Source organism: Solanum dulcamara, chromosome 8 (assembly GCF_947179165.1).
Source record: "Solanum dulcamara chromosome 8, daSolDulc1.2, whole genome shotgun sequence".
Lineage (NCBI taxonomy): Eukaryota > Viridiplantae > Streptophyta > Magnoliopsida > Solanales > Solanaceae > Solanum > Solanum dulcamara.
The window spans coordinates 572,395-594,639 of record NC_077244.1 but is presented as its reverse complement, the minus strand read 5'-3'; the positions used below and the strand labels follow the sequence as shown (position 1 = coordinate 594,639).

The following is a 22,245-nucleotide window of genomic DNA, read 5'->3' as shown; positions in this document are numbered from 1 at the left end:
TAGAGGCTATAAATATTTTTTCCCAGGTTGTTACGGATGGTCCACTATAATTTTTGGCAAAAATATGTCTTGCAGCAATATCCACAAAAATTCATAAAATAAGACATACGAACAACTAAGGATATCGTTTAATTTCTATTTTGTGGCCTAAATGCTTAAAAAAGTGGAATGAATCATCTAAAGGCTATAACATAGTTCCAGGTTGTTACGGATGATCCTATATAACTTTTGAAAAAAATGTGTTGAACAGATATATCAATAAAAATTCATAGACTAACACACACGAAAAATTGAGAAAATCGTCTCATTACTTTTGTAGCCCAATAATGCCTAAAAAAAGTGGTGTGATCATACAGATACTATAAACATAGTTATCCAGGACATTACGGCTCGTCCTACATAATATTTTGCAAAAATATGTCTGGTATCCACAACAATTCGTGGATTCACACACGAAAATTTTTTAAAAATGCTTAATTTCATTTTTATGGCCCCATTGAAAAATTCTAAAAAAATCCTGAATTTATGTTTCTTGACACCTAAATGCAAAAAAAAATGGTGTGGATCCTATATAAGTTATGAATATTATTTACTGGGTAATTACGGACGACCCTACAAAATATGGGATCAAACAATTTTGAATGGTTATATTTACAAAATAAAATAAAAAAAGGGCAGCCCGGTGCACTTAAGCTTCCGCTATGCGCAGGGTCCGGGGAAGGGCCCGACCACAAGGGTCTATTGTACGCGGCCTTACCTTGCATTTCTGCCAGATGCGGTTTCCAAGGCTTGAACCCGTGACCTCCTGGTCACATGGCAGCAACTTTACCAGTTACTCCAAGGCTCCCCTTCGTTATATTTACAAAATATTCATACTAAATACCACGAAAATCTAAGAACAACTCTGAAGTCCTGTTTCGTGATCTCTACTAGCTAAAAAAGTGGTGTGGATCATATAATAACTATGAATATCATGAAGGTAATTACGGATGGTCCTACACTTATGAGGTCAAAAAAAATTGAACTGACATATTTAAAAGATATTTAGACTAATATAAACGAAAAACTGAGAAAATCTTGAATTCCTATTTCATGATCCCTTAAAAAGGTGATGAAGGAGTAACCACTTGTCATGCGCAGATGACACAATCCTTGTGTTAACCCCTTTAATGTTGTGGGGTGCTAAGGGCATGGGCTTTCTTTACCGATTAAAGTTCATGGGGATGTTCGTAAGGACCAAAGGAGAAGCTCCGGTCTCCCCGATCAAGATTTTACATCATTTAGGAGCATTTTAGGGGTCGCGCGATAAGTATCAAAGGTTTTTCTCAGTTTTTCGTGGGTGTTAGTCCACGGAAGCTGGGGTGCTTGGGACCCGAGCATATTTTTTTGATTAAAGTGCATGTGGATGTTCGTAACGACCCTAGTAGCAACTCTGATAGCCCCGATCGGTCTTTTACAGCATTTACGAGCATTTTAGGGGTCGGATGACAGAAATTAGGCGATTTTCTAAGTTTTTCGTAGGTGTTTAACCCACGGATGCTGGGGTACCAAGGGGCCAGGCTATTATTCCTGGTTAAAGTGCATGGAGACATTTGTATGGACTCGGGAAGCGACTCCAGTGGCCTTGGTTAGGATTTTCAAGCGTTTAGGAGCATTTTAGGTGTCGCGCAAAAGGAATCACTCGATTTTCTCAGTTTTTCATCGGTGTTAGCCTACGGATACTAGGGGTTCTAGGGATCCGGGCCATTTTTTCTGATTAAAGTGTATGGGGACGTTCGTAAGGGCCTAAGGAGCGACTCTGATGGCCTCGGCTAGGCATTTACTGTGTTTAACTGCATTATAGAGGTTGCGCGACAGGAATCAGTCAATTTTCATAATTTTTCGTGGGTGTTAGCCCACAGAAGATGTGGGGTGCCGGGGGCACAGTCATTTTTTATGATTAAAGTTCACGAGCACATCCATAAGGACCCTAGGAGCAGCTCTGGTGGCCTAGGCTAGGATTTTACATCGCTTAGAAGTATTTTAAGGGCCACGCAACATGAATAAGGCGATTTTCTAAGTTTTTCATCTGTGTTAACCCACGGATGTTGGGGTGACAGGGCTCGGGTAATTTCTGCTGATTAAAATGCATAGGGACATTCTTAATGACCCAGGGAGTGTCTCTAATAGCTCCTGTCAAGCTTTTATAATGTTAGGAGCATTTTAGGGGCCGCGCGAAAGGAATCATGCGATTTTCATAGTTTTCCGTAGGTGTTAGCCCACGAATGTTGGGGGTATCAGGGGCTTGGGATATTTTTTTCGATTAAAGTGCATGAGGAAGTCCTTAAGGACCCGAAGAGTGTCTTTGGTAGCCCCAGCCAGGTTTTTACAATGTTTAGGAGCATTATATGGGCCGCGTGACAGGAATCTGGCGATTTTCTTAGTTTTTTGTGGGCTCGGGCCGTATTTTCTGATTAAAGTGCATTGGGACATCTGGAAGGACCTGAGGAGCATCTCTGGTAGCCCCGGCCAACTTCTACAGTGTTAAGGAGAATTTTTGGGGCTGCGCGATACGAATCTTTCAATTTTCTCAATTTTTCGTAGGTGTTAGCCAATGGATATTGGGGGTGTCGGGGACCCAGGACGTTTTGTTTTTGTTAAAGTGCATGGGTACATCTGTAAGGACCTAGGTATCAGCTTCAATGGCCATGGTCAGACTTTTACAGCATTTAGGAGCATTTTTGGGGACACACGACAGGAATCAAACTATTTTCTCTGTTTTTCATAGGTGTTAGCCCAAGGATGTGGGGGTGCCGAGGTCTCGGGCCATTTTTCCAATTAAAGTGCATAAGGACGTCTGCAAGGACCCCAAGAGTGGATTCGATGGCCTCGACCGGGCTACTACAGCGTTTAGGAGCATTTAAGGGTCTGCCCAACTAGAATCAAGTGATTTTCTTAGTTTTTCGTGGATGTTAGCCCACAGATGTTGGGGGTGTCAGGGACTCTAGAAAATATTTCCAATTAAAATGCATGGAGAGGTCTGTGACGACCCGAGGAATGGCTTCGGTGGACTCCGCTAGGCTGTTAAAGCATTTAGGATTATTTTAGGGGTTGCGCGACAAGAATCATATGATTTCTAAGCTTTTCGTGGGTGTTAGCCCACGGATGCTCAGGGGTGCCAGAGGCTCGAGCAATTTTTTTTGGTTAAAGTGCATGAGGACGTCCTTAAGGACCCAAAGAGCGGCTCTGATGGACCTAACCAAGCTTTTACAGATTTTAGGAGCATTTTTGGTTAAAGTGTATGGGACGTCCTTTGGGAGAGGATCCGATTGTCTTGGCTGGGCTTTAACAGCGTTTAGGGCCATTTTAAAGGTTGTGCAATAGGAATCAGGCAATTTTCTCAATTTGTTTCGTGGGTGTTAGCCTACGGATGTTGCGGGTGCTGGGGGCTCGGGCTATTTTTTTTGAATAAAGTGCATGAAGAAATTTTTAAAGATCTAGGGAGCGGTCTAGTGACTCTGGCTGGGCTATTACTGCGTTTAGGAGTATTTTAGAGGTTACACGAAAGGAATAAGGAGATTTTCTCAGTTTTTCATGGGAGTTAGCCCACAGATACTGGGGGTGCCGGGCGCTCAAGCTATTATTTCGATTAAAGAGCATGGGGACCTTTCTAAGGCACAAGGAGTGGCTCTGGTGGCATCGGAAAGGCTTCGAAAATATTTAGGAGCATTTAAGGTGCCGCTTGAAAGGAATCAGGTGATTTTCTCAATTTTTGTGGGTGTTAGCCCACGGCTGCTCGGGTGCCGGGGGCCCGGGTTACTTTTTGGATTAATATGCATAATGATGTCTATAAGGACTCAAGGAGCAGTTCTGGTGGCCTCAGCTGGGCTTCTATAGCGTTTAGGAGAATTTTAGGGTCCGTACAATATAACATTAAGCGGTTTTCTCAATTTTTCATGGGCGTTAGCCAAAGGATGCAGGGGAGTACTGGGGGCTCGGGAGGTATTTTTTATTAAATTGCGTGGGGACGTCTACAAAGCCCCGAGGATCGGCTCTAATGGCCTTAGCTAAGCTTTTACAGTATTTAGGAGCATTTTAGGGGCCGCATGACATGAATCAGGCAATTTTCTCAGTTTTTCATAGATGTTAGCCCATGGATGCTGGGGTGCCGGGGGCTTGGGCCATTTTTTCCTATTAAACTGCATAAGGACGTCTGTAAGAACCTGTGGAGTGACTCCGATAGCCTCGGTCGGGCTTCAATAGCATTAGGAGCATTTTAGGATTCGCGCAACTGGAATCACGCGATTTTCTCAATTTTTCATGGGTGTTAAGCCACGGATGCTTAGGAGTACCACGGGTCTGGGCCGGTTTTTCCAATTAAAGTGCATGGGGATGTTTCTAAGGACCCTTAGTGGACTCATCCATGCTTTAACAGTGTTTAGGAGCATTTTAGGGGCCGCACGACAGGAATCAAGCAATTTTCTCAGTTTTTCATGGGTGTTAGCTCACGGATACTAGGGAGTGTCGAGGGACTAGACAATTTCTTTCGATTAAAGTGCATGAGGATGTTTGTGAGGACCTAGGGAGCATCTTTGGTGGCCTCGATTGGGTTTTTATTGCATTTAGGATCATTTTAAGGGTCGCGTGATAGGAATAAGGTGATTTTTTTTCAGTTTTTCGTGGATGTTAGACAACAGATGCTGGGGGTGTCGTGGTCTTAGGCTATTTTTTCCTATTAAACTGCATGTGGACATCTCTAAGATCCCGTGGAGCGGCTCCGGTGGCCTTGGCCAGGCTTCTAAAGAATTTAGGAGCATTTTAGGTGCCGCACGACAGGAGTTAGGTGATTTTCTCAATTTTTCGTGGGGTTAGCCTATGAATTCTCGGGTGTCGGGGATCCGGGCTATTTTTTATTAAACTGCATAAGGACGTTCTTAAGGTCCCGGTGGCTCTGATGGCCTCGGTTGGGCTTCTACAGCGTTTAGGAGCATTTTAGGGTCCACGCAACAGAAATCAGGCAATTTTCTAAGTTTTTCGTAGGTGTTAGCCCACGGATGCTGGGGTACCGAGGGTCCGACCCGATTTTCCTAATTAAAGTTCATGGGGACGTTTTTAAGTACTTGGGAGAGGATTAGATTGCCTTGGCTGGGCTTCAACAGCCTTTAGGAGGATTTTAGAGGTTGTACGTTAGGAATCAGGTGATTTTCTCAGTTTTTCGTGGGTGTTAGCTCACGGATGCTAGGGGTGCTACGGCCCGAGCCATTTTTTTTATTAAAGTACATGAAGACATTTGTAAGGATCTAAGGAGTGGCTCCGGTGGACCCAATTGGGCTTTTATTATATTTAGGAGCATTTTAGGGGCCGCGCGACAAGAATAAGGCGATATTCTCAGATTTTCGTGGGTGTTAGCCCACAAATACTGGGGTGCCGGGCCTCATGTACTGCTCAGGCGACATGTACTGCTCCTCTGAATCCTTACGGGGGTCCTGTAAAGGTTTTGCAAAAAAATTGTAATGACCCTTTGTAAAGACCTAAGAAAGTGGTGTGGGCCATGTCGAGGCTATACTTACTTTTTCTCTGATCGTTATGAAGGGTCTTGTAAAGGTTTTGCAAATAAATTGACGGAGTCATATCACCAAATAATTCATTGGCCACACGAAATATTGATAAAATCATCTAATTCCTATTGTGTGGTCTCTAAATGCTAAGAAAATAGTGTGGATTATGCCGAGACTATATGTATTGTTTCCTCAGATCATTACGGAGGGTTCTTTAAAGGTTTTACGAAAAAATTGATCGAAGTCATACACCAAAAAATTCATGGGCTAACATATATGAAAAACTTAGAAAATCGCATAATTCTGATTGACTGACCCACAAATTATATAATACCATTCGTAACGACCTAGGAAACTACATTTGTAGCCTCTACATGATCCATGACAATTTTTTAAGAATTTAGGAGGTACGAAATAGGAATTAGGCGATTTCACAGTTCTTGATTTATGTTAATCTATGAATTTTTGTGGATATGGCTGCCCGACACGTTTTTGCCAAAAATTATATAGGATCATTTGTAATGACTTGGGGAATATTTATAGTCTCCACATTATCCACGCCACTTTATTTATAATTTAGGGGCGGCAGAACAAGAATTAGGCGATTTTTTTAATTTTACTTGTGTGTTAGTCCACGATTTTTTGTGGATATGGTTGCTCGACACATTTTTACCAAAATTTATATAGGATTATCTGTAATAACCCGGGGAAAAATATTTCTAGCATTTAAATGATTCATGCCACTTTTTTGATCATTTAAGGCCACGAAAAAGAAATTTGGCGATTTTCTCAACTTTTCGTGTGTGATCGTCTATGAGTTTCTGTGGATATGGCTGTTAGACATATTTTTGCCAAAAATTATATAATACCATCCGCAACAATATGGGGAACTATATTTATAGTCTCGACATGATCCACAACACTTTTTTAAGCGTTTAGGGGCCACGAAACAAGAATGAGGCGATTTTCTCAGTTTTTCGTGTGTGTTAGTCTAAGAGTTTTTGTGGATATGGCTGCCCAACACATTTTTGCCATAAATTATATATAACCATCCATAATGACTTGAAAACTATAGTTATAGCCTCTATGTGATCCACGCCACTTGTTTTTAGCATCTAGGGTCACGAAATAAAAATTTGCCAATTTTCTCAATTTTTCATGTGTTAGTTCATGAATTTTTGTGGATACGGTTGTCCTGACATATTTACGTGGATATATTGATTTTGAGTTGTGTTTGGCTTGTTGCGGTGTCACAAATGAAAATTTATGAATTTCTTGAAATTTTGTATGTATTAGTAAATTGATTTTTCAAAATTTGTTAGAGTGACTGTTTGACTCCAAACTTGGTGGTCCATCAAAAATAACCTAATGATCGATATTCATTGCTTCTCCATGACTGATGTTGGGCCTTGTTTTTGCAATTTTTGGTCATAAAACATGAATTCAACATTTCTTTAGAGTTTTTGGTACATGTTAGTTCTAGATATTTTGAAGACTGTTTCGACAGACTCTGTTGGATCCAAATTTGGTGGGTCCTCCCTAAACGACCAGGTAACCAATACCCATTGATTCACCATAATATGTCATTTTTTGGCATTTTAAGGTCACGAAATTGAGATTCCAAATTTTTCAAAATTCTCAATGTGTGTTGGTTCATAGATTTTCCAAAATTTGTTAGACCAACAAAGTATTCAACTATGGGTTCATAGATTTTCCAGAATTTGTTTGACCAACCAAGTATTCAACTATGCATTACAAGCTATTGGGACTCGAGACCCGACCCCCGACTTTCGACTCGGGATCCAATCCTCCATTCGAGATCCGACATCCGAATCAAAATTCGATCCCGATATCTAAATTGAGTGTCGACCCCGACACCCAATCCGAGACACAACTTTCAAATTAGAATTAGAATTTGTCACCCGATCTCGATGATCGATCCAAAATTAAAATTCAACACCTGATTTGGGATCTAACCTTGACTCTTGATTCAAAATCTGACATTCGAACTGGACCCAAATTGACCTCGACACCGATACCCAACCCTGATGACTGATTCGAGACTCAATCTCGACATCCGATTGGGGATTTGACCCCGACTCAGGATCCAAATTGGGACCCAACTTTTGAATCAGGATTCAACCCCGACACCTGATTCCAGATCTGACTTTCAAATTGAGATTTGATCCCGACACCCAATCTCGATGAAAGATCTGAAATCTGATCCCGACTCCAAATTCAGAATCTGACTTTCGAACTGAGATCCCACTCCAAGGGCCAAAACTTCACCTTTTCAATTTTTTTATTTATTAAGTTTTTTTCATAATTTTCACCTTTTCAATATTTTTATTTATTATTATTTTATTAATTTTTTTATTTTAAAAAAAATTATAAAGGAGAATAATTAGTTTTAACGAAGAACATAAAAAGGAAGGAAAATTACAGCATTTTTGGTTATATTATGATGTTTGAATGAATAAAAGTTGAAAGCTTAACCTATTTGGCTACCATATAGTTTACCTACATTTTACCCATGAATACCCATATTTCTATGGGTTAAATATGGGTTTAAATCCATATTTTACCCATCTAAAAAATCACTCACCCACCCCACTAAAATATGGGCGGATCGAGCAAATTATCAAAATATGGGATCATTTTGCCACCACTACATGCAGCCCACCTTGCCAGGATTTGGAGTTTCCCACATTAGAGTCCTTGCAGTTCAAAAAGAGGGGCAAAAAAACAAAAAAAACAATCCTTGCAGTAATGAAGTCAGTCAAGGATTGAAACAAGAAAGCACAATGGGAGTACAACCAAGAAAAGCCTCTATTGATCATATCTGTTAAATTAAGAAAACGAGAAATGGAGAAAGAAAGAATCATGCCCCAACAAAGTACGAGCAGCGAGTTCTCATTAATCAACTACGCCTCAATCCCAAAGGAAGTAAACAGACGATTTATTTTTTTAATCTCATCAACTAGTATAGAAAGTATAGTACAACATTCCGCTGCTATTGTAGTGTTTCATTACAAAATGGAGGCTTTCCCCACTTCCAATTTTGTTTTTGTTTTTGTTTTTGTTTTTTGTTTCTTTTGTGGGGAGGAAGAATGAAAACCTCAAGAATTTCATGTAATCTTTATTTTCCTGTTTGATTTTGAGGAAAGAATAAATAGCTCAAATCCTCTTGGTCATCTCTTCAATTTCTAAAACTACTGACGCTAATCAGTCAGTAGGACCAATCATTTTCTCAGGAACTACAAGTTTATCGAACTCATCACCAGTGAGGACATTCAGATTAAGGGCAGCCTCCTGTGAATCCAAACCATTGTGTCAAATTCTCTCAATGTTCAACACCAAGTGAGTATTGTTTTTTTCAAATAATTGCGCGTTTAACAATTACCTTTAGACTGGTTCCCTCTTTGTGGGCTTTCTTGGCAACTGCTGCCGCATTGTCATAACCAATTTTCTGAAATAAAACAGTAGCATATATCCCAGAATCAGCAAAATAGATGAGAAAGAAGTAAAGAGTTACAGCAAGCCCCCTAAGAGAGGGGGAACAGTATTAGCGAATATTTGTAACAGGGAGCACGAATGAGAAAGTAGAACTTTTGATTATCTTGAATGATACTTACTGGGTTCAAACATGTGACAAGCATGAGCGACTGCAAAGATGGACGAAATGAGATCAATCAGGATCAAAACTTAAAGCAAATGAAATAGAAAGGACAACCAAAATTTGTTTAGTTGTTGTACATCTACTGACCTCATGCAACAATTTTGCAATCCTCTCTCTATTGGCTTGAATTCCTCTTACACAATTCTTTTCAAAAGAAGCAGATGCATCCCCTAGCAATCTCACCGACTGGCATTACAATAATGAAAAAAGGCTTCAGGGGGAAGTAAGAAAAGCAGTAACAGATCACAATATCCGTGTAGTAGACTTGCATAAGCCTACCCCCGTCTCCCGAGGGGGGGGTGCATTAATGAATAACAAAATGAAAAGAGTAACTACACATACATGAAGAAGAGCATTTGCAATCATAGGCTTGAACACATTCAGCTCAAAATGGCCATTTGATCCACCAACTGTTACGGCTACATGATTTCCCATAACCTGCAGGTAATAAAAGATTCAACTATTAAACTTGAAAATAAACTATTCTAGCACTGATTCAAGTCAATCTCATGTGTCGAGACTCGGGGTGCTATTATATGAGATAAAAATCGGATTCGACACATGGCCGAATCAGGAAATGATGCCTTGAGGGAAGGAAAGATCAGGCTCGACTCAGCAGCAATACACACTTCTTCAACCATGACCGGAGGATGCAATGGTGCTACCGAGCATCCCGAATGTGTGACACTTGAGCCCTGTGTCACCCCTATGGGCCGGCCTAGCTCCAGAGCCACCAAAGATAAAAATGAAGCTCAACCGCCACTGGAAGATCCGCAATCATCCCCCAGTCGTTACGCAACGGCTGCAGACGTGGGTCCGTGGGAGTCTCCATGAGACCGAGTTCCATGGAAGTTGCTCCCTAGGGTTTTAGCTATAAAATGTCTCCAAGTTGTTCGTTGTAGAAGATCGAATTATCACTTACTCACTAAGCAACACACTGATCTCTTGTATTCTTTAGTTCTTGTGTTTTACAATTTGTTGTTCTAAGTCATACTAATAAGATCAATCTCTGCCCGGTGATGCTGTCAGCCATCAGCACCAGACCTCAGGCTACTTCTATTCTTTTACTTATACAGTTTTGGTTCAATTTCATATTTGTCGATTCTTCTATCTTGCTCGCACTAATTAAGCATGTTACAGTTCACAAATCACGAATTTTGGTCATCTCAATCCGCGTGGTCCTTGAGCCACGTCTATAAAGTCAATTGTACCGTTTTAAGGGTAAACAACTATGACTTTGGACAAGCATATAAGTCAAGTCAGACTATCAGACTTCATCATTATTTGATTATATCTATCTAAAGCAGAACTGTTACCTGAGCACAGACCATTGTAAGAGCCTCACACTGAGTAGGGTTCACCTTGCCCTGAAATGAGTAAGACTCATATGTAAGATTCACTTGAAAGGGTCGGTCAAATACCAGACTATACATAAGAGTTAACTCAAACAAATAACAAGGCTAGTGAGCATACAGGCATGATACTGCTTCCAGGTTCATTTTCAGGAAGAATGAGTTCGCCAAGACCACAGCGTGGACCACTGTATAAGAAAAGATATAAATTCTTCAACCAAAAGAAATAATCCAAGAAAAACACATCTTCCTAAGATGACTTAAAATCTCCAATAAAAAAATAAAAGAAAAGCAACCTACCAGAGAAGTTAACATTTAAAAAAAAGAAAAAAAAAGTTCCCCAAAGCACATACCTTCCTAAGAAGCGTATGTCATTCCCAATCTTCATGAGAGAAGCAGCCACAGTATTTAAGGCTCCACTGGTTTCAACAAATGCATCATGAGCAGCCTGCAGTGCAAATAACAGCGGAACATTAATCTTTTGTTGTGATGGCCATCATTTGCTACAAAAATTACAAAGGAAGCATTAAAAAAATTACTTCACAAAGCAGATGATTACCAATGCTTCAAACTTATTTTCAGCTGTTACAAAAGGCAAATTTGTTTCCTCCGCCACTGCTGCTGCAATTTTAATATCAAACCTGTGAAAGGAGAATAAAACATAACCACAAATGAGAACATAAGGCACAGTTGAAATTTTAAAGAATGAAAAGGATAAAACAAGACTTTTTGAAAACCAACTGAAGGGATTGCTGGCTGGATGTTCCTAGCCTTCACAAAACCAACGCTAGAGTTTCGGTGCTGAAAATAACAAACACCTGACCTGAATCTGGGAACACTTACCCCTTTTTTGTGTTCAATCCTGTTCCAACTGCTGTGCCTCCTTGTGCAAGCTGCTCGAGTGAAACAGCAATCAGTAAGAACCAAAAAAGGGGAAACAAGGAGATTGCAGAAATAAAATTGTGGGGAAAGCCAAGTTTTGAGTGGGAACCTGATACATGCGTGGAAGGGTGCACAAGATTCGGTCAATACCATATTTCACCTACAATGGTAGTGCTCATTAACAATGATCCAAAACTAACACCTTTTATCCATGTGTAGCAGGCCATCAGCAACTTTTGCATTTAATATATTGAAGTTCAGTAGAGCTTACTTGAGTGACGTAGCCACTAAATTCTTGTCCAAGAGTCAAAGGTGTTGCATCTTGTGTGTGGGTTCGCCCAATCTTAATAATGTCCTTGAATTCAGCTGACTGATAAAAGTAATCAAGAGAAAAATGTTTTAGTTTTTTTTTTTTGATAAGGTAAATAATGTTATTAACAAATGGGGAAAAAACTTGTATACAAGTTGTATACCAAAAGAAGCGAACCTACATCAAATATGGTCGTAAAAAAAAGAGATCAAATTCTCTATGCAGATAGGGACCTCGTAAGTACACCAAAAATAAATGAGAGAAAAAACACTACTCTGCAATTTTACAAAATCTTGCTCCAACCTTTCAAATGCTCTCCTATTTCTCTCTTTCCAAATGACCCACATGATTGCTCAAGGGGCAACACTCCGTGCCGTTGAGCTTCTCTTCCACCTCCTATGAGCCCAACTTTGTAACGCATCCTTCATTGTGCCCGGCATCACCCATTGCATCCTAAACAAGTAGAGGGCCACCCTCTGTAATCGGTTAACCACATTGCAATGCAATAGGAGATGATCTACATTTTTGCCTGCACTCTTACACATAAAGCACCAACTAACTCATCCTCCTCTTCATCAGATGTTTCATTGTTGAGATACCCCTTGTCGCCAACCATATAAAGAAACACACCTTCCTCGGATCTCTAGGGATCCAAATAGAGTCATGGGGGAAAGTACCTTCCCCACCTTCCTCGGATCTCTAGGGATCCAAATAGAGTCATGGGGGAAATTACCTTCCCCTCTCACTAGGTTCTTTTTATTTGGGAACTGGTAACTATGTATTCCTCAGCATTAAGGGCTATGCTGGCTACCTCCAAAAGTGTTACAGAGAAACAAAAAAAAAAGGAATACTTACAGAGCTCCTATGAAATCCACTAGTTGAATTTCTTCTACATTCATTTCTTTACACCAAAAACCTAAAGTGGTAATTACTTTCCACTTAGAGCCCGTTTGGATTGGCTTATAAGTTGCTGAAAACAGCTTATAAGTTGTTTCCAGCTTTTTTGAGTGTTTGGCTGATCAACTTAAAATCATTTTGTGCTTAAAATAAGCCAAAAAAAATAATTGGGCATGTTTGGCTTAGCTTATCTAAAACAGCTTATAAGTTGTTTTAGATAAGCTAAGTCAAACAGGCACTTAATCTTCTCTATTGTGCATTCTTTCCGCAAAAATTCTCTAATCTCTCCTTCCATATGATCCACCAGATACCATTCAACTGTTTTTGGTTCTTGATTTTTCTTATTTCTTCTTCATCATAACTCAACTAAATTCGTTTTTCCCTTTTGCCCCTATAGGTTTGAAAATTGATGAAAAATTGAGGAAATGTTGTTTCCCTTTTTATACATTAGGAACCAAGTAGGTGGGAACTTAGAGCAGGATATAGTCTGCTCACTACTCAGTTGGAATAATGCATGTTGTGGATGTGTTTGTGGGAAAGACGTATGGCCTAAGGGAAGGAAACACTGTTCATCGTCATGCGACTCGATCTTCACTAAAAATCCTAACAATGCCCCTACAAGAAATCTCTAGAACCAACCATCACGGTAAACAAGAAAGCACAATGCGAAATACATGCTACAAAAAAACCACATAATGCTGCATAAAATGCTAAAAAGTCAATGGACCCAGCTTCTAAAAGAAAAGGTGAACATTCGTCTCAATTCTTTGCGAGTGAAAAAACAAAGTCAACCTTCGAGTGTAGTGAAGTATGCAACTGTTTTAAGTTTGGTACTAGTCTTTTATTTATCTCCATAGCAGCAGCAATATGCATCACCTACACATGCAAAAATAACCACTCTAAGAACTCAGCATAAGTTTGAAAGGAAAATTAGAAACACAACAATATATCTTGCAAACAAGTAATCTAAAGGAGAAAACTCACAGTAGGAAATGTGTCATTTGAAGATTGTGATCTGTTCACATGGTCATTTGGGTGCACATGCTTTTCGCCACGCTTAAGGCCAAGAATTTCAGATGCTCTATTTGCAATAACCTGAAAAAATCAGATAAGACATCACTAGAAAGTACCATATCAAGATTTCTTCCCTTTGTAGAACATAATTCCTTGCAGCACATAAGTCAGCAAAATACTTGCACAATATTGCCGACTTCCTCAACATTCTTATAACACAAACATCTTACAAGCCGCCACAATCTGACAAATGCTAGCTACTGTCAAAACATAGAAAGCACCTAATGCATGTAGAATCAGATGCATTCAGCACTAACGTTGACTTATCTTGAAGATAGCCGAACTTTGAACAAAGTAATATCTTTCAGTCTTACATATTAAAAAGAAAAAGAAGAAAAGAGAGATCCTTTCAGCCTTCCCTATATCGTAACAGTGGCTTGAAGCTCTAAACCAGGAGCTCAACAGTCGTAACTACAAAAACTGAGAGCCAGAATCCACACTCTTCCAATAACTGATGCTGCAATCGACCAGTAGCAGTGGATCATCTATCGCAATTGTTGCACAATTTATTTATTCTTCATCTCGGTAATCTCCTCAAGTCACATCCAACAAGGTCCATTTCATTTAATAAAGCTAAGGAAACAACCAGACAGAGCCTTGGATATTTTAAGTGTATTGAAATCTAATCTATCATCTAGAGATGACTACACCACCTACAATAAATGATCAAATACGCTTCTAGCATGCATCTGATGCATCAAAGACATACACTCTCATCTATACACACAATAAAATATAATTCCCTTGTTCAAGATTCCTACAACAGACGTATGCCAACTACGAACAGATGGACCAATTGACAACAGGAAAATAAATTATACGATTTGCCCACTATTATATCATACTCCCTCCGTTCCAAAATAAGTGGTGTTTTAGCCTTTTCATTTTCTTCCAAATTACCCTTGTTTTAATACATGGAGTTTTACACCATTAAAGAATCACTTCTTTCTTCAAGGCATTTAATTAGGGGTAAGTTGGTAAAAAACACTCCTTATTTTCTAGGAATGAGTATTTTCTTAAGGGGTGTGCCCAAGCTAAAAACACCACTTATTTTGAAACAGAGGTAGTACTATTTTTTTTATGAAAGACGAATAACTTATTAATAGAGATAGGAGAAGTTACAAAACAACAAGGATAGATGTACTCCATTCCAAAAGAGAAGCTTAAATTAATTCAGAACTTCAAAATCTCATGAAAAATCAGATTGTATTCCTTGGAATGGACCTTTAGAATCAGATGTTCAAGAAGCTTGAGAACTAGATAAAAATAAATACTCCCTTCGTCCCAATTTATGTGAGGGTGTTTGACTGGGCATGGAGTTCAAGAATGAACGAAAGACCTTTGAAACTTGTGGTATAAAACAAGCCACGGATATTTGTGTGGTTGTAAGTCTCATTAAGGGTAAAATATGAAGTTTAAAGCTAAATTATTACAAAATATAAAAAGGTGTCATTCTTTTTGGGACTGACTAAAAGGGAAAGAGTGTCACATAAATTGGTAACGGATAGAAACCTATTCAAGCAATTAAAAGACCCCGAATAGACCTTCAATGTAAAGTTCATGAACTTGTGATTACCTCATTTGCATTCATGTTACTTTGAGTTCCACTACCAGTCTGCCAAACCACCAAAGGAAAATGGTCATTCAACTTTCCTTCTGCTACTTCCTGGGCTGCTTGCATTACCGCTTTCCCTATAGATGGGTCAAGGCCATACTCCATGTTCACCTGCAATGGAGGTAATTACCACAAGATGACAAGATCACAAAAATGGCTGCAAAGCATTTCCACGAGCAACTCCAAAAGTTTCATATAACATTAGAGATAAAGTTGACATGGTCTAGTGTATAGTAGTACAAACCTTGGCAGCACACTTTTTAAGAATGCCAAATGCTCGTACGATTGGTTCAGGCATTCTTTCACGCTCACCTCCAATTTCAAAGTTTTGCAGGGATCTTTGGGTTTGTGCCCCCCATAACCTGAACGGGAGCCAAATCGAGCCCAAGTCAATGTGGATAAAAACAACTAAAAGTTTCACACCATAATTATCGAAAGAAAAGAATTTCAAAATAGACTGAACTATCATAACACTATCAGGTTCTGGCTTATCAACACTAACTGCAAGGAAAGACCAGGAAAAATCACACAGACTTAAAGATTGCAGTGCACCTGATTTACCAGGATCCCCAACCCCCTTTTTAGATGAATCCTCTTAATGTAGATCCTTTAAGAATAGGATAATTAATATTTTTTAATTAAATTAGGCTATTATCTTTTAGAATAGATTCATCTTTATCATTATCTAGATTAGCCCACATATTTATTATTATTTTTGTTGATTTTTGTCTTTAATTATTGAATTGATTCTATCTTTCTCTCTTAGTTAGAGAGAAAAATTAACATTGTTTTGGAACTCTACCTTTGGCAAGGCTCCCTATCTATAAATAGGACCCTCCTTGTACATTGTTAGACACTTCATCAAATGAATATCATTTCATGAGTTGATTCCCCTTCTTACTTGTTCTCTCTTTCACTGTTTTCTCCCAATTTTCTTTCCCTCTTTGAAGTGCTACATCAAGTATTGGTATCAGAGCTCAAGGTTCCTACAAAAATTGTTGCACTCTTATTCAACACCATCAGGAACTCTTAATCCCTAAAAAACCAACCTTCTTTCACACCAGATAAACTGAAGTTGTATGAGGGAGGTTTGATCTGTCACTTGTCACACTAAATTGCTTTGAGGTTTTGAAGGATGGAGATTAGTGTGAAGTTCTGCAAGTCACTGCTACAAGTGGGATCTGGACCCTCCATAAGGTACTCACCTTCCTATTTAATACTACTTGGTTAATTTTCATGTGTACGGTGATGTGCTAAATTTTTTGTTCCCAAAATATTCATATCTAGATCTCCATATAGAAGAAAGATAAGAAAAAAAGTTATTCTTCCTTGCAACTGAAAAAAGAAAAAAGAAATTACCACTAGATTAGTTTTTACATTATTTTTTTGGTTATTTATGTTCTTTAGAAGTTAGCTTATATTCTTCGATATAAATAAAAACATTTAATCATACTCAGTATGTTCACTTCACCTTTATCCTCTTCAAAAAAAAAAAGAATTCCGTTGAGTCACACAGTTCTTTGGGCTATTGCATCTCTAGGAAAGTTTAGTCAAAAGAACTATAAATTGCCTAAGGAATCTCAATTTTAAGTGGGACAATTTGTGACTCCTCCAGTCTTTCCCGTTTTTCCTAGTCCTGGTACATTATTCATACTTTGTGCCTTTATTTACTCCACGTATTTTCCATGGCTCCTTCATACAACAAATAATGATAATATGAAGCTTTCTCTTCCCAAATTGATAATGAGCTTATATGCAAATCAAAGATCTTAAAGAGCAAGTAGATTGGTGTAATCTCAAAGATGACTTTAGACAACTTCAAAAACAAATGGCACAATTATTTGTCCTAGTTAAGGGCAAACAACCTCTTGGGGCCAAAGAACCACCAAATGACCCCCATTTATGTTGGGTCAAAAGAAGGTCAATCAAACGCTCCAAAAGATAGTCTCTTATATGTTCCTCTTTGTCCAACCTACAGTAAAGTCAAGCTCATTTGCAACACCCTTGGTCAATCCTCATCATCAGTCACACTCTTTTGTCCCACCTCAAGTTCACATAGATGAAGATGATTTTCAATTGGATGAAGATCAATTTATGGGTCGGTGTCTGCATTACACCCGGAACCAGCCTTTAGGTGATAATCTTCAGTTAGAACATAGAAGACCATGATAGGACTTCCAAACAACACCCTAATAGGAGAGCTCTTAGGTTTGAGAAAACTCCACCACCTAGGAGAACCTGTGAGGACCACAACAACTTTACAAAGGTGGAAGTACCTAGCTAGTAAGCTTGACCCAAACTTCTTTCTTGAATCGCTAAATATCTTAGAGGAATATTTTGGGTGGTATGACATGACTGTTATTGCTCGTATCTGTTTTACTTAAATAAAACTAGTTGGAAGTGCTAAAAGATATTGGCAAAATGTTGCTCGAAAGTTAAAGCATCAAGGTCAACCACCCATTACTCAGTGAGTTGAGATGAAACCCAAGCTTAAGAAACAATTTGTTTCATACTCTTTCAAGACCCAACTCACAGATCAAATGTTCAATCTTAGGCAGTTAAATTCCAGTGTGACTGAGTACATTACTCAATTCCTTGATCTACATCTTAGATCTGAGCTAATAGAACCCACACATGTCACTGTTTGCTAGGTTTACAAATGGGACATAAAAAGAAAAATTAATTTTTATTCCCATGATTGTATGGATGATGCATACCAGAAAGCCTTAGAGCTTGAGAAGTACATCAAAGTCTTTTCTTTGCGTCGAAGGGCGTTCCAAGTTGGAGAGCCCATCAGATTGGAGTCACTAATTCCTCTGTCCCTAGACAAAGACAGGTTGGCAGTACTACTCCACAGTCATCGTCCACCCTTCCATCCAACGAATCTTCTAGCAATTCTTGTCTACCTAATCCTGACATACGATGCAACCATTGTCATGACAAGGAGCACATTGTGCCTCAATGTTTACATCTTACGCTAGTTATATGACTAGCTTCCGAGGAATTCATGAATAATGAAGAAATCCTAGTTGAACCTAAGTAGTTTCCTAGGGATGAAGCCGATTTAGAATGCGACCTAGGGGAGAAAGCCTATATCAATGTGGTTAGGTATGTCTTAGCTACCCAAGTGTCAGATGATGAGTGGAAACATACGTCTATCTTTACCACCACCTGCAAGAGTAATGTTAAGTCTTTTAAACATGTAACTGATGGGGGTAGTTGCATGAATGTCATTGCTAAGGGTGTTATATAACGCCTCAACTTGAAAGTAGAGCCCCACCCTAAACCTTTTTAGGTTGCCTGAATGAACAAAATGACTCCACCCATCACCCAAAGATGTCTTGTTCCTATTCATATCAGGCCTACCAAGATGAAGTATACTGTGATGTGTTAACTATGGATGTTGTTCACATACTCTTTGGTAGACATTGGTTATTTGATTAAGATGCCATTAACCATGGTGGAAAAAAACACTTACTCCTTTAAGTTTAAGGGTAAGATAATCAATCTAACGCCTGCTAAACTCCGTGATCTACGTCCTAGTCCATTAGTGAGTCCTCGTCTCCAAGTATTGTTACTAAGTGAATGCATATTGTCACATCTTCAGTCATCGAAATGGCTTCAATAGAAAATGGATTTTGTCTAGCCTTGTTGCAAAAGACCCTTTTCAGCTTCTAAAGAAGAGTTCATCCTTCTCGCAACATGTGCACCCAATTCTCTCTGAATTTGTAGATAGTTGTGCCTAAAGCACTTCCTAATGAGCTACTTCCTCTGAGGGACATTCAACATGGCATTGACTTTATTCCGGGATCTTAGCTTCACAATTTGCCACACTATAGGAAATATACTTCTGGTCTTTACGCTCCTCTTCCAGCCCCACATGAACCATGTAAAACATTAGCATGGACTCTATCTTAGGGTTCCCACGCACTGCTAGGACCCTCCTTGTTTTAGGACTCTACCTTGTGCAAGGATCCTAACCTACACATACGACCCTCGTATGTTGTTTTTGATGAAGTACGACCCTCGTATATTATTAAACACTTCAACTTTTAAATATCATTTTACGAGAATACGAGTTGATTTCCTCTCTTATTCCTTCTGTCTTCTATGTTCTTCTCCCAATTCTCCTTCCCTCCTCGTGGTGGTACATCACCTCTAATCTAAGACTAGGCAATCTAAAGCAATCTGCAGCAAAACTCCTACTTAAATAGAATTAGATTGCGACCCTTAGAAACAATATGTTGAAGAAAGGAGCTCAAGATATTTAACATGCTCTACAAATCATATATAGAAAGATGCCATGTCAGCCTATGAAAAGGAAGAACATTTGTATGTACATATGGTACTGAAGAGAGGTCTTCAAATATCATTATGCACTTTGAAGATTTTTCTATAAATATTAGATAATTAGTGTTGATTAATGCAGATATATTACTAGGAATAGCAACGTTTCTGTAATCAAGCTGGAGGTATATATCATTGAAGTTGTTATTATTTAACTATGTTGCTCGTACGCTCCAAATGTTGCAACACCCGTGTCAAATCCTTCAAAAATGTACTGCTTTTGAAGGATCCGACATGCACCTCGCGACATTTTTGAAGAGTCCAAGCAACATATCTAGTGAAATCCCACAAAGTGGAGTCTGGGGAGGATAGAGTATACGCAGACCTTATCTCAACCTCTTGGAGGTAGAGAGAGGCTAGAGTTCAAGCAACATAGATGTCCTGGTTAGGACGTGTGAGAGGTTGGCCGTAGTTGGCTTGAGGAGGGGTACAGCTAGGCTTAACAAATATTGGGGTGAGGTAATTAGGCAAGATATGGCACATCTTCAGATCACTAAAGACATGACTCTTGATACGAATGTGTGGAGATTGAGTATTAGAATAGAAAGTTAGCAGGAAGTAATGCATATTTCATTTCCATTTCCAGAGTATAGTATTATTTTTCTTCTTTTTCTTGTCTTTAGATTTCTATTACTACATGTTGCTTCTTTAACCTCATTTATTTTTTTTGGCTTCTTTAACCTCGATATATCTTATTTACTTCTTGTTGTTTTTGCTTGTTACCGCCGCCTCATTTGTTCAGTGTACTATCTATCGAAAATAGTCTCTCCACCTTCTCAATTCTCAAGACAAGGATAAGGTGGGCTTACACTCTACACTCCTCACACACACTTATGGGATTACAACTGAAGAAAGACATTCCAGCGAACTACTAAAAATTTAAAATGGAGATATATAATCAACAAAGGAAAGCATTCAAATCAACAAAGAGAGAGAGAGAAAGCACGAACTTGTCGTCGGGAACAAGAATGGGACCGAAAGTATCTCTTTCCTCCCTGAAAGACGTTGAGAAAAACCTCCAAGAAGACGCATAACGTAACGAATCTGATAGTGATAATCGACGGGATGCTATGAGCATCGCCATAGCTTTACACTTTGTGTTTGATTTGATCAAATCGAGATTTTCAAGAGGAAAAAAAACAGATTTAGATCAATGGAGATGCAAAAATGGAATTCAAATGGAAGGGAGATTTTAACCAAAACGGGTCAAAATACGAAAATGGATCGCGATGCACTAACAGAACCGTTAGCCTAGCCAGAAGTTTTGGGTTTAAGCCATGAGTCCAAAACAATCTCGTAAAAAGCGTATTGACTCCAATATAGATTTTGAAACATTGAGTAGAATATTGAAAAAAAAAATAATGGGTTAAAATAGTTATTTCAAATTAAAAAGATATAATTAGTTTTTTTTTTTACATTTTATCCTTACTAATAATTACTTACTTATTATTCTTTAAAACTAATATTTTACAACGGTTAACTCTATTATGGATTTCTGACCATACTTTTTATAGGACGCTCTTATATCTTTCTTTTTCAGACTCTAGTTATGGAAGAAAAAATTGACAAGAAAATAATAACAATAATAGATTTTATTACGAGACATTTCATGATGTTATATTGATCTATTATGCGTCTCTTTATCTAGTATTAAATAGATTTCATACGATAATTATCCTAGTTCTACTGTATTTTTTGTTTAATAGAACTGTAATACTACCTTCATATTATTTATTTGATTGAATTTAAAGACTTTTTGTTTCAAATGAATGAAATTGTCTTGTTGTTTGATTATTGAGAAAAAAATGTCAAATGAGAAAGGCTTGATAATATTTTTTCTACTCCATATTAAATGAATTGTTGGATATGACACACTTTTAAAATATATATATATATATATATATATAATTAAAAATATTTTTTATTATTATCTTTTTGATTATTTTCATACTATTCTTCTAAAAAATATAAAATAGTTAAAAAAACATTAAATGGAACTTTGAAATAGTAATACATGTGTGAATTGGAGAGAAAAGTAAAAACAAATTCTAACAAACCCAATCCCAATTGTCAAAAATATTCTAACATGTCAGAGACATTTTTTAAAAAAAAAAAATTAAAAATACTAAATGTTCCAAAAGATTGATGGATTCAAAATTATTAAAAATAGTTCTGACTTTATTTTTCCAACCATTAACTTCTTCTTCTTTTCTTTCATCTTAAAAGAACAAGTTAAATAAGGCAAAGAAAAGGACACATTTTCTTTACATTTAATTAGAGTTTTTGAATTTGTATCATACAATAAAAAAAACTGATCAAAAATGTTTTTTCCCCCAATGAATTATGCATATTGTGAATATGAATTAGATAAGTCATTAAGTCTTGATATCGGATAGTTATAAAAAAAATAGCTATATAGTTATTAATTATAAACTTTGAAGATTTGGTGAGCATAAATAAAGAGATAGTATTGAGTTAGAAATTATATAGGGATATATAGGTATAGTAATAACCATGATAAAGTTACTTATCTTTTTAACTATTCTTATTCG

The 22,245-nt window shown here is 38.0% G+C and overlaps 1 protein-coding gene across 1 annotated transcript; it reads right to left on the bottom strand.

The window, feature by feature from the left end:
• Positions 1 to 8,348: 8,348 nt before the first annotated feature.
• On the bottom strand, positions 8,349 to 20,873 carry LOC129900565 (fumarate hydratase 1, mitochondrial-like). Its single transcript, XM_055975566.1, has 17 exons — positions 20,644 to 20,873; positions 15,591 to 15,708; positions 15,308 to 15,457; positions 13,642 to 13,752; positions 13,450 to 13,533; positions 11,722 to 11,820; positions 11,560 to 11,610; positions 11,412 to 11,461; positions 11,128 to 11,209; positions 10,922 to 11,016; positions 10,690 to 10,756; positions 10,533 to 10,583; positions 9,559 to 9,654; positions 9,304 to 9,402; positions 9,173 to 9,202; positions 8,941 to 9,006; positions 8,349 to 8,849 (listed from the first exon to the last, which is right to left on the bottom strand). Exons 1-17 carry the CDS (start codon positions 20,775 to 20,777, stop codon positions 8,763 to 8,765), a joined length of 1,470 nt encoding a protein of 489 aa, XP_055831541.1. The 5' UTR covers positions 20,778 to 20,873; the 3' UTR covers positions 8,349 to 8,762.
• Positions 20,874 to 22,245: the final 1,372 nt, after the last annotated feature.